Source organism: Corvus moneduloides, chromosome 3, assembly GCF_009650955.1.
Source record: "Corvus moneduloides isolate bCorMon1 chromosome 3, bCorMon1.pri, whole genome shotgun sequence".
NCBI classification, from domain to species: domain Eukaryota; kingdom Metazoa; phylum Chordata; class Aves; order Passeriformes; family Corvidae; genus Corvus; species Corvus moneduloides.
The window spans coordinates 3,676,934-3,690,052 of record NC_045478.1 but is presented as its reverse complement, the minus strand read 5'-3'; the positions used below and the strand labels follow the sequence as shown (position 1 = coordinate 3,690,052).

General features: G+C 54.2%; 1 protein-coding gene across 1 annotated transcript; it reads right to left on the bottom strand.

Moving 5' to 3' along the window:
• Positions 1–321: 321 nt before the first annotated feature.
• On the bottom strand, positions 322–10,309 carry MCM3 (minichromosome maintenance complex component 3). Its single transcript, XM_032104496.1, has 17 exons — positions 10,060–10,309; positions 9,480–9,592; positions 8,674–8,882; positions 7,953–8,083; positions 7,495–7,733; positions 6,703–6,811; positions 5,952–6,105; positions 4,756–4,887; positions 4,054–4,262; positions 3,403–3,577; positions 3,151–3,277; positions 2,739–2,889; positions 2,452–2,592; positions 2,122–2,228; positions 1,659–1,741; positions 1,063–1,138; positions 322–847 (listed from the first exon to the last, which is right to left on the bottom strand). Exons 1-17 carry the CDS (start codon positions 10,138–10,140, stop codon positions 649–651), a joined length of 2,436 nt encoding a protein of 811 aa, XP_031960387.1. The 5' UTR covers positions 10,141–10,309; the 3' UTR covers positions 322–648.
• Positions 10,310–13,119: the final 2,810 nt, after the last annotated feature.

Below are 13,119 nucleotides of genomic sequence, written 5' to 3'. Positions count from 1 at the left end.
CCCTGGGGGTAAAAAAAAAAAAACCTGAGCATTCCAGGTTCTTCCCTGGGGGTAAAACCCCCATCAGGGAATCTGGAAATCCAGGCTGACCCATGGGCAGTGGAGCAGGTCAGACTACACCTGCCCCTCCATTGCCAGGAATCATCCTCCACCTGATAGGTGGGAAGAGCAGAACCAACAGGACAGGCTTTAGGCACCCTTCCCTGTGAGACAAGTAGATCTAGGCTATAGAATTGGGGGGAAAATGGAAAATAAAGGGAAAAATAAAAGCTTCGCTAATAGTGGAGCTCTCATATTGCTCCCCATCACCACCCTCAAATGTCAGATTTCTAAATCTGGATTTTTTTATTTAAAAGCTGGAACTCTTACCACCAAAGCTAAGAACAATACATTAAAAACACTGAAATATTTGCTCCTAGGTTTTTCCCTTCATCTCCTTGCAGAAACCTCTTCCCAAATATTCCACTTTGGAGACAGCAACAACTTCCAGAGCTCCTGGCTCTTTTTTTTTTGGTGCCAGCAATGCACAGCAAGGAAGCGCAGAGACTTGAGCTCCCCCAAAATCCAGCTCAGCCACATGAAGCATTCAAACACAAGGAGTCTCCAGGCTGAGAGAACACAAGAACTCGGGCTCCTCCATGCAGAGGCTCAGATCAAGAAGATAATGTCATCAGACACCATGATCTGGTTGTCATCCTGCATGTGGGCCAGGGCCACCTTCACCTCGGCCGCCGAGAAGGGCTCGGGGTTGTCGCGGTTGATGGATTCCATCATGTTCTTCAGGCCCACAGACTGGGCGTGGGAAGCTTTGAACACCTCCAGGAGAGCAGCCTTGAATGCTTTCAACCTGGTCAGGGGAGAGGGAATCACCCTTGGAGACCACACACAAATCCTTCCCCTTGTTCCCAGCCCAGGATGCCTCAGCTCTTCCCCATTCCAGCAGCAGCATTCAACAGGAAAGCAAAAAACCAGAGCTGGGAGCATCACAGATGCACCTCCAGCGTGGGACAACAGCCTGGAGCCGCTGAGGGAGGTGGACACACAGGGACAGCCCCCACTCACCTTGGCTCAGCCAACTCCAGCTTCTTCCCTTCGCCAGCTCCAGAGGCTTCGGGTGTTTTTGGAGGGTGTGCCTGAACTGGAGCAGAAGAAGAGTTACCTTCACCCTGTGCCTGGTGTCCAAGCACCCAGAGAGCAAAAGTACTGGGCTCAGGACTGGGGGGTGATTCCAAACTGCCTCCCAATTTTGTTATTTATGGTGCAGTTTGGAGGTGGACGGAAAAAAATTAATCAGCAACAGAATCACAAAATGGTTTGGGTTGGAAGGGACATTAAAGCTCATCCAGTGCCACCCCCTGCCATGGTCAGGGACACCTTCCACTAGCCCAGGTTGCTCCAAGCGCCATGCAGCCTGGCCTTGAACATTTCCAGGGATCCAGGGGCAGCCACAGCTTCTCTGGGAACCTGTGCCTCACCACCCTCACAGCCAAGAATTCCTTCCTAGTATCCCATCTAACCCTGTCCTACATGGATTGGTGGTTCTGGATGGTGCTGCATCACACCAGGGACCACAGGTAACAGCAGCATTGCTGCTCCCCAGGCTATGCCGACCCAGCAGCACCCTCAGGAGCCAGGTGTCACCAAACCCAGGGACTCACCCTGTGGCATCTCCTCCTCAGCGTCACTGAAGTCATACGGGTCGTAGGAGCCCTCCTCGCCTTCTGTGCGCGCCTTCTTCCTTCTGGGAGCAGGGAGGAGGGGTCACCCAAGGGTTTGGGTTGGAAGGGACCTTAAGGATCATCCTGTTCCGCCCCCTGCCATGGGCACTATCCCAGGCTGCTCCGAGCCCCTTCCAGCCTGGCCTAGAACACTTCCAGGGATCCAGGGGCAGCCACAGCTTCCTTCTGTGGGCAACCTGTGCCAGTGCTTTACATCTTTGGATGTGGCCATCCAGCCAGTTCCTTATCCATGAAAATATGATGTCCCTCTACTACAAATGGGGTGGGACAAACGACCTGGCTGAGCAAAACATGGAGTATTTCCCCAAAGCCTGTGGCAGCCTCAGAAGAAGCTGGTGCCCTTTGCACCATGTCCCCCCCACTCCCTTGCCCTGGCTCCTACCTCCTTGTCCTGCGCTCCTCCTTGGGCTGTGACTCCTGATCTTCCTCCTTCTCAGTCTCAGAGTCATCCTCCACTGGCTTCCTGCGCTTCTTCTCCTTCTCCAGCACCTGTGTGGCAAAGGCAGGATGGACTCAGAGCCATTTCCACTCAAGCTGCTTTTAGGGACCAACCCCAAGCATCCAAGATCCCACAGTGGTGGCCTGATCCCTTAGTATGTCCAGGAAAGGTCCCACCAGCAGCCCTGATACAGGTGCTCAGCCTGCACCAAGCCCACCCCTTCCTATGACAATCTTGGGATCCCCTGGGAACAGAGAGACACCTTCCCCCCACCTTTTTGAAGTAGGCGAACTGCACCAGCTCCAGAGCTGCCTCAGCATCCTGCAGATCCACAGTCTTGTTCATCCTGGCCTTGGCATGGGCCGTGGAGAGGCGGATCAGGGTCTCCAGGGTCCGGGCTGTGATGGGGGAGGTCTGGGGGGACAGAGAGAGGGGGTCTCTGTGTGACCCTCACTGAGAAGTGTCACATCCAAGGTGGGAAACACCCATATGGAGAGAGGGGAGCCTGTGCCTCAGTTCCCCTCCTCCTGGCCCAAGTGGGAGCTGCTCCCAGGGCTCACCCTGGCCACGTCCGAGTTCATCTGGCTCTGGCTGCGCAGGCGGGAATACTCCTCAGCGATGTAGCTCGCCGACTCCTCGGTCAGCACGGGCTTGATCATCTTTGCTACGTGGATGTACTTCCTCATGAACTCCATGCTGACGACCTTCTCCCTGTGGGAATGCACATCCACACGTTATCCACAGTGGGGATGGGCTTCCCATCCATTTATATCCCTTCAGGGGCATCCAGGTGTGCAGGGAATTTGGCTCCAGATGTTCCCCACCTGCCTGGCATAAGAGATCACGCAAGGCTCCTTCATCCTACCCATGGACCACCTGGAGCATGGCTGGCACTGGCTGGATACTCGGGCCAAACCCACAAACCCACAGTGCTGGACACCCTGAGGGAGCTCCACGGCATGATGGACTCACTTGCGGCGGTTGGGCCCGTGCAGAAGGTCGTCGTGTTTCTCATACACCTGCAGCTCCTGCTCCTCCTCCTGCATGAAGTCAGGGTCATCCGTAGCCAGCAACTCCACAGCGCTGCCCAGGGGCATGGCTGGAGAGGGGAACGTACAGAGAATAGGATTTTACCCTCTGGAGCAACTTCTAATAGTCCCCATAAATAGTCCCCAAGAGCTGCCACCAAGGGGTGACGCCTGGCTGAGGAGGGATGGGCCTCACCATCGCCGTCCTGCTCGTTGGGGTTGCGGTAGCGGTGCATCCGCAGGACATGGTCCGAGATCTCCCTGTCCTGCTCAGGGTCCATCTGGTCCAGCACGATGAAGAGGAGGTCGAAGCGGGAGAGCAGGGAGTCCTGCAGGCCGATGTTCTCCATGGGCGTCTTGTACTGGTCATACTGGGGAAGGACGAGGTGAGGGGTTACAGGAGACACTCATGGGCCAGTCCTGGCTGCCAGGGAGGTTGGGGGGATTTCCTTGGGCCAGGGCTGAAAGGATGGATGGATGGATGGACACCACACCAAACCCAGCCTGCTGCAGCAGTACAGCCACTTTTCCCCATCCTGCAAAGCTCTTATTTCCAAGGAAAACAAGTATTTTTTGCGATCCCTAATCAGATACCAAGACTGAGGCTCACCACCAGCATGAGGGTCCATTGGGCTGCCCCAACACCCAGACAGAACCAAAACAGGGTGAGAAACACCAGGAGCCCCTCTCTCCTCCAGGAAAGCCATGACCACAACAGACCCCAAACCAACCAGGTCTTTGCTGTGCCATGGATCCAAGTCACTGATTTGGGGGATCTTTTGGGATTCACCAGCTGCCTCCTCCCAGCACCCAGCCTTCTCCAGGGAAGGGTAACACCAGCACTCACCCGACCATAGACAGGGTTGGCAGCAGCCAGGACGCTGCAGCGGGAGTTGAGGCGGGCCTGGATGCCGGCCTTGGCGATGGTGACCCGTCCCTGCTCCATCACCTCGTGGATGGCCGTGCGGTCGATGTCGGACATCTTGTCAAACTCGTCGATGCACACCACGCCCCGGTCGGCCAACACCATGGCTCCCGCTTCCAGGCGCCGCTCCCCTGGGATAGGGCGGGGGAAAACAGGGTCAACCACCACCCACTGGCCCTACACGCCTCCTGCCCTGCCATCCCCATCACCCCTGGGATGAGGGTGAGCCTCAAGGAGCAGCAGCGTCCTTCTGGGTTGCTCTCTGACCGAACATGACAGCAGAGGGAACACTCAGGACATGGATCAGGATTAGGAATGCCTTCCCAAGAGGAAGACAAAAATCCACGCTGCTGCTAGCCCTCAGATATGGCACCAAGTGGAAGAGGAGTAAAGAAGACCACCACCTAACTGAAGTGGACAAAATATCCCAAAACACGGGATCCCATGGTCCCAAATGATCATTACCATAAAGCTTCTGGTGGAGCAAGCCCTGCAAGTGTCACTGCAGAACAAACATTACAAATTTAAGGTTGGAAAAGACCTTTCAGATCATCAAAAGCAGCAGCCCTGGATGTCACAGAGTCCCTCCCAGGGGTTAACAAGCATCACCCCGATGCTCCTCACCAGTCTCTTGGTCCGTGGTGATGGCAGCGGTGAGACCAACACCGGAGGAGCCCCTGCCAGTGGTGGGGATGGCCCGGGGTGCCGTGCTCAGCACATACCTCAGCAGCTGGGATTTGGCCACAGAAGGGTCTCCTAGGATGGAGAACAGCACGTTTAGGAACCACGCATCACCTGGATATCAATACCACCATCACCCTGGTGCTGTGTCTGGTTTGGGGTGCTCAGAGCAGGGGCAGGTAGAGGGGAAAGGGGACAGAAGGGTTTTGTTCAGACTTTGGAAAATAAGGTGAGCATGTGATCTTCCCACCATCATCAGTGATCCCATGGGAGGAAATAGGGAGGATGGAGGTAAGAGATTTAAGAGGTGATGAGGATGGGACAAGAGGCAATGGGGACAATCTGAAACACAGAAGATCCCAAGTGGAAAGAAAAAAAACACCACCTTGACAGTGGGCAAACATTGGGATAGTGGTCATGGGATCCCCTAGAATCACAAAATGGTTTCAGATGAAAGAGACCTTAAAGCTCATCTCACTCCAACCCCCTACCATGGGCAGGGACATCTTCCACTATCCCAGATTCCTCCAAGCCCCATCCAACCTGGCTTTGGACACTTCCAGGGATCCAGGGGCTGCCCCAGCTTCTCTGGCCAACCAGAGCCAGAGAAGCCTCACCACCCTCATAGGAAACAATTCCTTCCCAATATCCCATCTATCCCAGCCCTCTGACAGTGGGAAGCCATTCCTCCTTGTCCTGTCCTATCACCCCATGCCTTGTCCCAAGTCCCTCTCCAGCTCTCCTGGAGCCCCTTTAGGCACCGGAAGGGGCTCCAAGGTGTCCCTGGAGATTTCTCCAGGCTGAACACCCCCAGCTCTCCCAGCCTGGCTCTAGAGCAGAGGAGCTCTAGCCCTTGGACTCCTGTCCAAGGTCTCCTCTCGACTTACTCTAACAGGTCCACATCTTTCTTGCACTGATGACTCCACTTCTGCACACATCTCCATCCCTGGAGGTGTTCAAAACCAACCAGACAAGTCACAAAGCAACCTGACCTACCAGTGACACCTGCACACATCCCTGGACCAGGCACCTCCAGATGTCCTGTCTAACCTCAGTTACTCCACAAAACTAAATCCAGACTCCTTCACCCCACCCCCAACAACACCAACTGAGGGTGCCTCTGCCCAGCCCTCCCAGACCTATCAGCAAGATGTTGATGTCTCCTCGGATGCGGCTCCCGTTCTCCAGGATCTTCTCTACCCCTCCCAGCAGCATGCAGAGAATGGCCTTCTTGATGTACTCATGCCCGTGGATGCTGGGAGCCAGGGATCTGGCCAGCTGGTCAAAGATATCCTAAAGCAGAAGAGGCAGAGCATGGCCTGTCACGTGGACTGGAGTAAGAAAGAACAAGCAATACTTCAAAAGACCATTTCAGCCCAAATTTCAGCTTATTCTTATCACAGAGCCACATGGATAAAAATTATTTGGAAAGGAGAAAACTGTTGGCCAGAGTTTTCTTTCAGTGGGATTTATATGAACTCCTGGACCATCTTGTCACTGACACCCAAACAAGCACTGGAAGCAGTGAGAGCAAGGCTTGCTCCTCTCTGTGCTACAGAGGAAAAGCTCTGAGCATAAGAGGCTGGGGCAGAACCCCATTATCTCAGTCTGGGGTGAGAAAAGACGTGTTTTTCCTGCAGAGGAAACTTCCTGGAAACCCGCTGGCAGGGTCAGGACACAGCAGAAGGATGCTCTGCAAGCAGTACAGAAGCAGCAAAAAAAAAAAACCCAACAGGGCCTGATCACAGTCTAAGCAGAAAATTCAAAGAAAATGAGTTGGAAAATCTGACAATGTGCTAAGAGGGTTGAAGAGTTACTTGCAACCCAACAAGAATGTCCTTAGCCACATGCCAAGCTGAAACTTCATCCCTGGCCAGAAGACTCAAGTACCTTGGAGCGGCTCTTGCTGAACCTCTTGATCTTGGCCACGTCAGAAGCAGAGTAGAGCGGCCGGATGTCTTTGCTCATCTGCTTCACATGGCAGGCAATGAGGATGGTCCTGGAGAAGGGACACAGCCGTGGTCAGCTCTGCAAACCCCACAGAGACACAGCAGAAACTTCCACAGGTCATCACTTGCTCTAGGAAGACCTGGAAGGAGGTGGGAAGCTTCAACAGCTGTAGCACCCTCCATCTGACTGTGCTGGGCCATCAGTGGAGCATCGTTTAAGAACATCCAAACCCTTCTGGGCAGAGCTGGAAGTCACAGCTGCACATTGTGAGGGGAGACATCACCACAGTCTACAGCTTCCTCACAAAGGGAAGTGGAAAAGTGGCACCAATCTCTTCTGAGACCTGGGAATGGCTGGAGCTGTGTCACAGGAGGGTGAGGTTGGATATCAGGAACAGGTTCTTCCCCCAGGGGTGGTAGGGCACTGACAGGCTCCCCAGGGAATGGGCACAGCCCCAAGGTTCACAGAGCTCCAAGAGCATTTGAACAATGCTCCCAGGCACAGGGTGCAGTGTTGGGGTGCCTGTTCAGGGCCAGGAGTTGGACTTGATGATCCTTGTGGGCCCTTTCCAACTCAGCATATTTGGTGATTAGGATCAAGGTGCAAACCGCTTCCAAGGGATTTAAACCACTGTTTGACCCAGCTGTGTGATGGCCACCTGCCAGATCTCACCTTCCAGAGACATGACCTGACCAAACAGGGTGAGAGGGCTGAAACCCAAAGCAGACTGACCTGAAAGTGCCCGAAGTGTAGCCCCCTTTCTTCCCTGGCAGGCAGCGGTACGTCCCCACCACCTGGATTCGGTCCCCAGGCTTCACCCTGTCCACCAGGTCATCGTCCAGAACCACATCCACCGAGCGTGGCAGCTGCCCCGCTGGGGCCTTCTCGGGCATCTCCTGGATGGTGATGGTCTGGTGGTCCTTGTAGACCGAGAGGCCAAACTCTGTCTCCAGCGGGTTGTTCTCTTCATCCTAAAGCAGGAACCCAAATTAAAAGACCAGCACCATTTTTCAGGAGAGCAGGGAGGAGAGGTAAGGTCAGCTGAGCAGGGGAAACACAGGCTGCATCATCCAACCTGCACGTGGCTGCTGGAAAGGGTTTTTTCAGCAGGAATGGAGGCTGGGTTTCACCAGATCCATACTGAAGCTGGCACATTCTCCCTAAAGGAAGCTGCTGCTGCTTCACCTCACCTTTGTAGGGTAGATGGAGCTGGATGGGAAAGCATTCAGGGAGGTCATGTCCGTGTATCGGCGCTCAATTGTTTTCTTGGTAGCTGGGCAATAATGGACGCTCCGGACGACTTTTGGACACACCAGAGAGCCTGGAGTTGGAAAAGAGAGGAGTGAGGGGCTAGGATGTCCCACCCCTCTGTCAGCAGAGAGCCCTCAACAGAGTCTCCAACATTAAAATTATTTGGGTCCCAACTCACTGCCAAACATGGACAGGACTGGCTGATTTTAAAGATCATCCCAACACTCAAGACCTTCAGCCAAGCTCCCTATTCCCTGATTCAGGTTGCCAGGACACAGAATCATATGATGGTTTGGTTGGAAGGAACATTAAAGATCAACTAGTTCCAGCCCCCCTGCCATGGGCAGGGACACCTTCCACTATCCCACGTTGCTCCAAGCCCCATCCAACCTGGCCTGGGATGCTTCCAGGGATGAGGTAGCCACAGCTTCTCTGGGCAACCTGTGCCAGGGCCTCCCCACCCTCACAGGGAACAATTCCTTCCCAAGATCCCATCTAATCCTACCCTCTGTCTGTTTGTAGTCATTCCCCCTTGTCCTGTTCTTCCAGGTCCTTTTCCCAAGTCCCTCTCCATGCCACAGCTCCTGGAGGGCTCCAGATCCTTCACAGCCAACCCCTGGTCCCTCCACGCCCGCAGCCCCCGGGTGTCCCCAGTCTCACACTTTGTCACGATGCCCTCCACGCAGACGATGCAGCTGAGGAAACAGGCTGTCAGTGTCCGTGGGGACACGTGCTTGGAGCCAAAGCTGCCCTCCAGCCCGATGTAGAAGTCCTCGTACTGCTTGGCGTAGGTGGCGTCGATGGAGGCGACGAAATCCTTCAGGGCGCGCTGGAAGGCAATCAGCTCCTCGAAGGCATTGCTCAGGAGCCTGCAGCACAGGGAGGTGACAAAGTAGATGGGTCAACCCCCTCCTCCTCAACACTTTTCCCACACCCCTGCTTGCTCCACAAGTTTGCCAGGAGCAGTAAGTGAAAAAAAAAACTAAAGTCCATCACAGCTCTGTGTGAGGTCCTCCAGCACCAACAGCCAGGAGGAGAACAATTCCAAGCGTCTCTAGAAAAGCTCACATGGCCCAGGGCAGATTGGCAAGCATGGTCCAAAATATGCCTGAGCATCCTAAAAATGACTGAGATAGTTGGGGTTGTTCAGCCAGGGGAAGAGAAGGGTCCATGGGGACCTTAGAGCCCCTTCCAGTGCCTAAAGGAGCTCCAGGAGAGCTGGAGAGGGACTTGGGACAAGGGCTGGGGTGATAGGATAAGGGAGAATGGCTTCATACTGACAAAGGGCAGGGTTAGGCAAGATATTGGGAAGGAATTGTTCCCTGTGAGGGTGGTGAGGCCCTGGCTTTCGCCACAAGACAATGTTTGGCACTTTCTTGGGACAAATGACCTGCTGAACCAGGGATGGACCTTTAAAACCCCTCTCAGGCCCAGTACCGCAGGTGACCCCCATGCCCCAGACCCACCTGCTGGCTCTCTTCTCGTTCTTGCGCCGTAGGTCGTTGATGTTGACGATGAGCCGATACTGGTTGTCACTGATCATGTCCCGGACCTTACTCTGGTAAATTCCCTGGTCTTCCTGCAAGAGCGAGTGGAGGAAAGACACCCAAAAAACCAACTCACTTTGCATGTCCATCTGTGTGAGACACCCCTCAGGAACTCGTTCCTGCAGAGCTTGACTCCCTTTATCCCACCACCTAAGCAGGAAGGGGTAGGAACCAGGAAGGAGGAACGAGGTGCTCCCTAACCGCTGGGAGGAATGGGGGGACACAGGGACCACGGTCTCCCAACCCGTGGGGTACATGGTGAGAGGGATCAGGTGGTTCCCAACTCCCGGGGACGTGGATTAGGGGGGGACGGACGGGCACATGGACCAGGTGCTCCCGAACCTCGGGGGTACACAAGGGGCGGGGGCGCACAGGGATGAGATGCGCCCAAATCCCCGAGCATAGGGGGAGGAGGGGACACGGTGACACGGACCAGGTGGTCCCCAACACCAGGGCGCATAGAGGGGAGGCAGCACCCGCGCCTCCCAGCTCGTCTCACCTCATCATCCAGGAAATCGAGGTAGTCGCGCTGCGCCTCCCGCAGCTCCGCATCCTCCAGCCCGCCCGCCGGCGCCGCCATGCTGCCGGCTGCCCTGGGACGGATCCCGCCGCCGCTCCTGCTGCTGCCGGGGAAGGCGGTGAGAGCCGAGGAGAGCCGGGCTGGCCCCGCGATCAGACCCCGCGATCGGACCCCGCGATCCGCCCGGGCCCCGCGATCCGCCCGGGCCCCGCGACCCGCCCCCGCCGCGCTCCCGTTTCGCGCCAAACGGGGCGCCTTTCCCGCCACCGCGCGGGAAATCCACCCCCGGCCCGCCCCGTGGCGCTGCTGATTGGTCGGCACTGCCCAGCGCCAGCCAATGGAGCGGCGATGCAGTGATGGACAAGAGCTTCAGCCTATCAAAGAGCGGGGGCGGTTGGGGGCGGAGCCAGAGGCTGTGGGGGATCGGATTCGATCCCGGCTCCGGCTCTTGGAAGTCACCGAGCGGCTGAAAATGCCGCTTTAGGGGGAAAAAAATATTAAAAAGCGTAAACCCGACAACAACTAAAACACTCAAATGGAGTCCCAAACGAAAAAAAAAAAACCAATGAGAAATAGTTTGGGGTTTTGTTTTTTATGTTGTATTTTGGGGAGTCCCGTTTCCGGGTGTTTTCACCCCGTAAAGGCTGGGTGGGCGTTGCTTTCTCCCTTAACGTGGCCTCGGTGTGACTCCAGCAGTTTGGGGATGAACACACAAAAGGGACAGGTCCCGTGGTATTTGGAATGGAAATGGTGGTTTTGATGTGTCTCAGAACCACAGGATGCTTTGGGTTGGAAGGGACCTTAAGGATCATCCACTGCTCCTGCCATGGGCAGGGACACCTTCCACTGTCCCAGGCTGCTCCAAGCCCTGTCCAACCTGGCCTTGGACACTTCCAGGGATCCAGGGGCAGCCACAGCTGCTCTGGGCACCCTGGGCCAGGACCTCACCACCCTCACAGGGAGAAATTTCTTCCCAATAGCCTATCTAACCCTGCCCTCTGGCAATTTAAAAACCAGTTCCCCTTGTCCTATCACTATCTGCTTGTGTAAAAACTCCCTTTCCCTCCTTTTTCCAAGCCTCCTTTAAGTCTTCTAAGAGGCTGTTTTAGGCAGGAATCAAAAGGTGCCGCTGCCCACAGGGAAACCTGCTGCTCCCCCTTAAAAATCCCTTAAAAATCTTTATCTAAACTCTGTTTAAAAATAGGAAAAGAATATAAAGCATGACAAAAACATTAGCAAAGACATACCGGGCACCCAAACTTGGCCGTGTCCCCTGGATATTGTAGCTAACAGCAGTTTTTCCAGGGTAATCCTGGGAATGAATATTCACCCCGGGGTCTGCTGGGCTGTGCAAACGCTGAGGAAGAGAATTCCCGCTGCCTGATCTCTCCAGGGGGAGCAGCTGCGATTCGTGTTTCGGAAGAGGAGCAGGAAACAGCCTTTGCCCCGCTTCCCATTTTCTGTTTGTGCGCCTGGATCAGATCAATCACTGGAAATGATGTTGGGAACACTGTGGCCGGTTTGGGATATGCATAGTCCAAGTCCTGGATATTTGTCCTGCTCCTGAGAGATTTTTTCACATTGCTCTGTGTCAAAGTGAAAGTTCGGCGTTTCCTTTTTAGGCCTTTTAGCCCTCCTCTGGAATAATTTGATGGAGTATTCCGCTTGGCAGGTCGGCTGGAATAAAGAATATTATCATCTGTTGCTGCTTCCCTCCTTTTTTTCTTCTTTTCCTTTTCCCTTCCCTTTTTCTTTTCCTTTTATTTTTCCTTTTCATTTTCCCCCTTCCCCCCCCCCCCTTTAATCTTCCAGGTTGCCCTGCTAGTTCCAGAGATGCTCCTTGCAGCTGGAATACCCTCCCTGCTTCTGCACACTCAGCAGGACTCATTTCCCTCCAGCTGCTCCTGAAATCCACCTCTTCCCTCTGATTTGCTGGACATTTCTTGTTATCATGAGTAGGGGATGCACAAAGAGCGAACAGAAAAGAATTTTGGTGTGCCCCCATCACACATATATATATTTATATATAAAATATATTTATTTATTAATATATATTTTTATATTTTTAATGTATTTTTCTATATATAAAGATAACATAAAGGCATTTAAGTGGGAACATCATCCATGAGGATGTAAACCGGCTGGAGGAATCTGTGTAAGTCCCCAAAGGAAATATGAATTATCCCATACAAAGTGCCAGAACCCTATGTGAGATTTCACTTCTGAGATGCTTTTTCTCCCTCTGCAGCAGACAGAATGTTAAATCCAGCCATGGGCAGTCTGTGTGCTCCACTGCAGAAAAGATATGAGTGGAAAAAACAAAATATGGGTGCAAAGCACCCCGTGAGTACAACGCAGAGCATTACTAGGGTGGGATTCAGGCACATCTATGCGGATTGCACAAGGTCTCACCTACATTTGGGTGGTCAAAACGAATCCCAGCCCACGGAGACGTTGTGGATCGCTGCAGTTTTCCTCCTGCCAGGAGCTGGCAGGGCCCCACCGCTCCTGGCCGCAAGGTAACAGGAGTTAGGGATAAAAATAGCCGCTGTTGTTATTCATGACAGCGCCCTGTAGCAACTGCTGCGTGCCTGAATAATTCATCGGAGCAGGGCAGGCCGAGGAGGACACAGGGACGGAGAGGTGGAGAAGGCTGGGAAGAAGGCAGACGCCTTCCCTGCCTTTTGGGACTCCCCAGGATTGCGCCCAAGGTCTCCCTGGGTTCACCTCCCCGCCACATTCCGGAGGCTGCGGGGTGAAAAGGCAGCACAAGCTCACTGGGACATTTAGCACTTCCTACACACTGAAAAAAACAGGAATTAAGCGCTTAGCACGCAGAGGGCCGTGTCTGCAGGGCTTGCAGAGAAACAGAAGGACCAAGGGTGGATGCAGGAGCAATTTCCATGGGTGAATTGCACACGAGGGGTGTTGGCCAGAACACCCCAACAGCTCTCAGTGTGGATTTTCTCATCCCTTCCTCACACCTCTGTGTGTAAGCATCCACCTGTACGCTTGGTTTCTGAAGTTTAAGGGTACCCT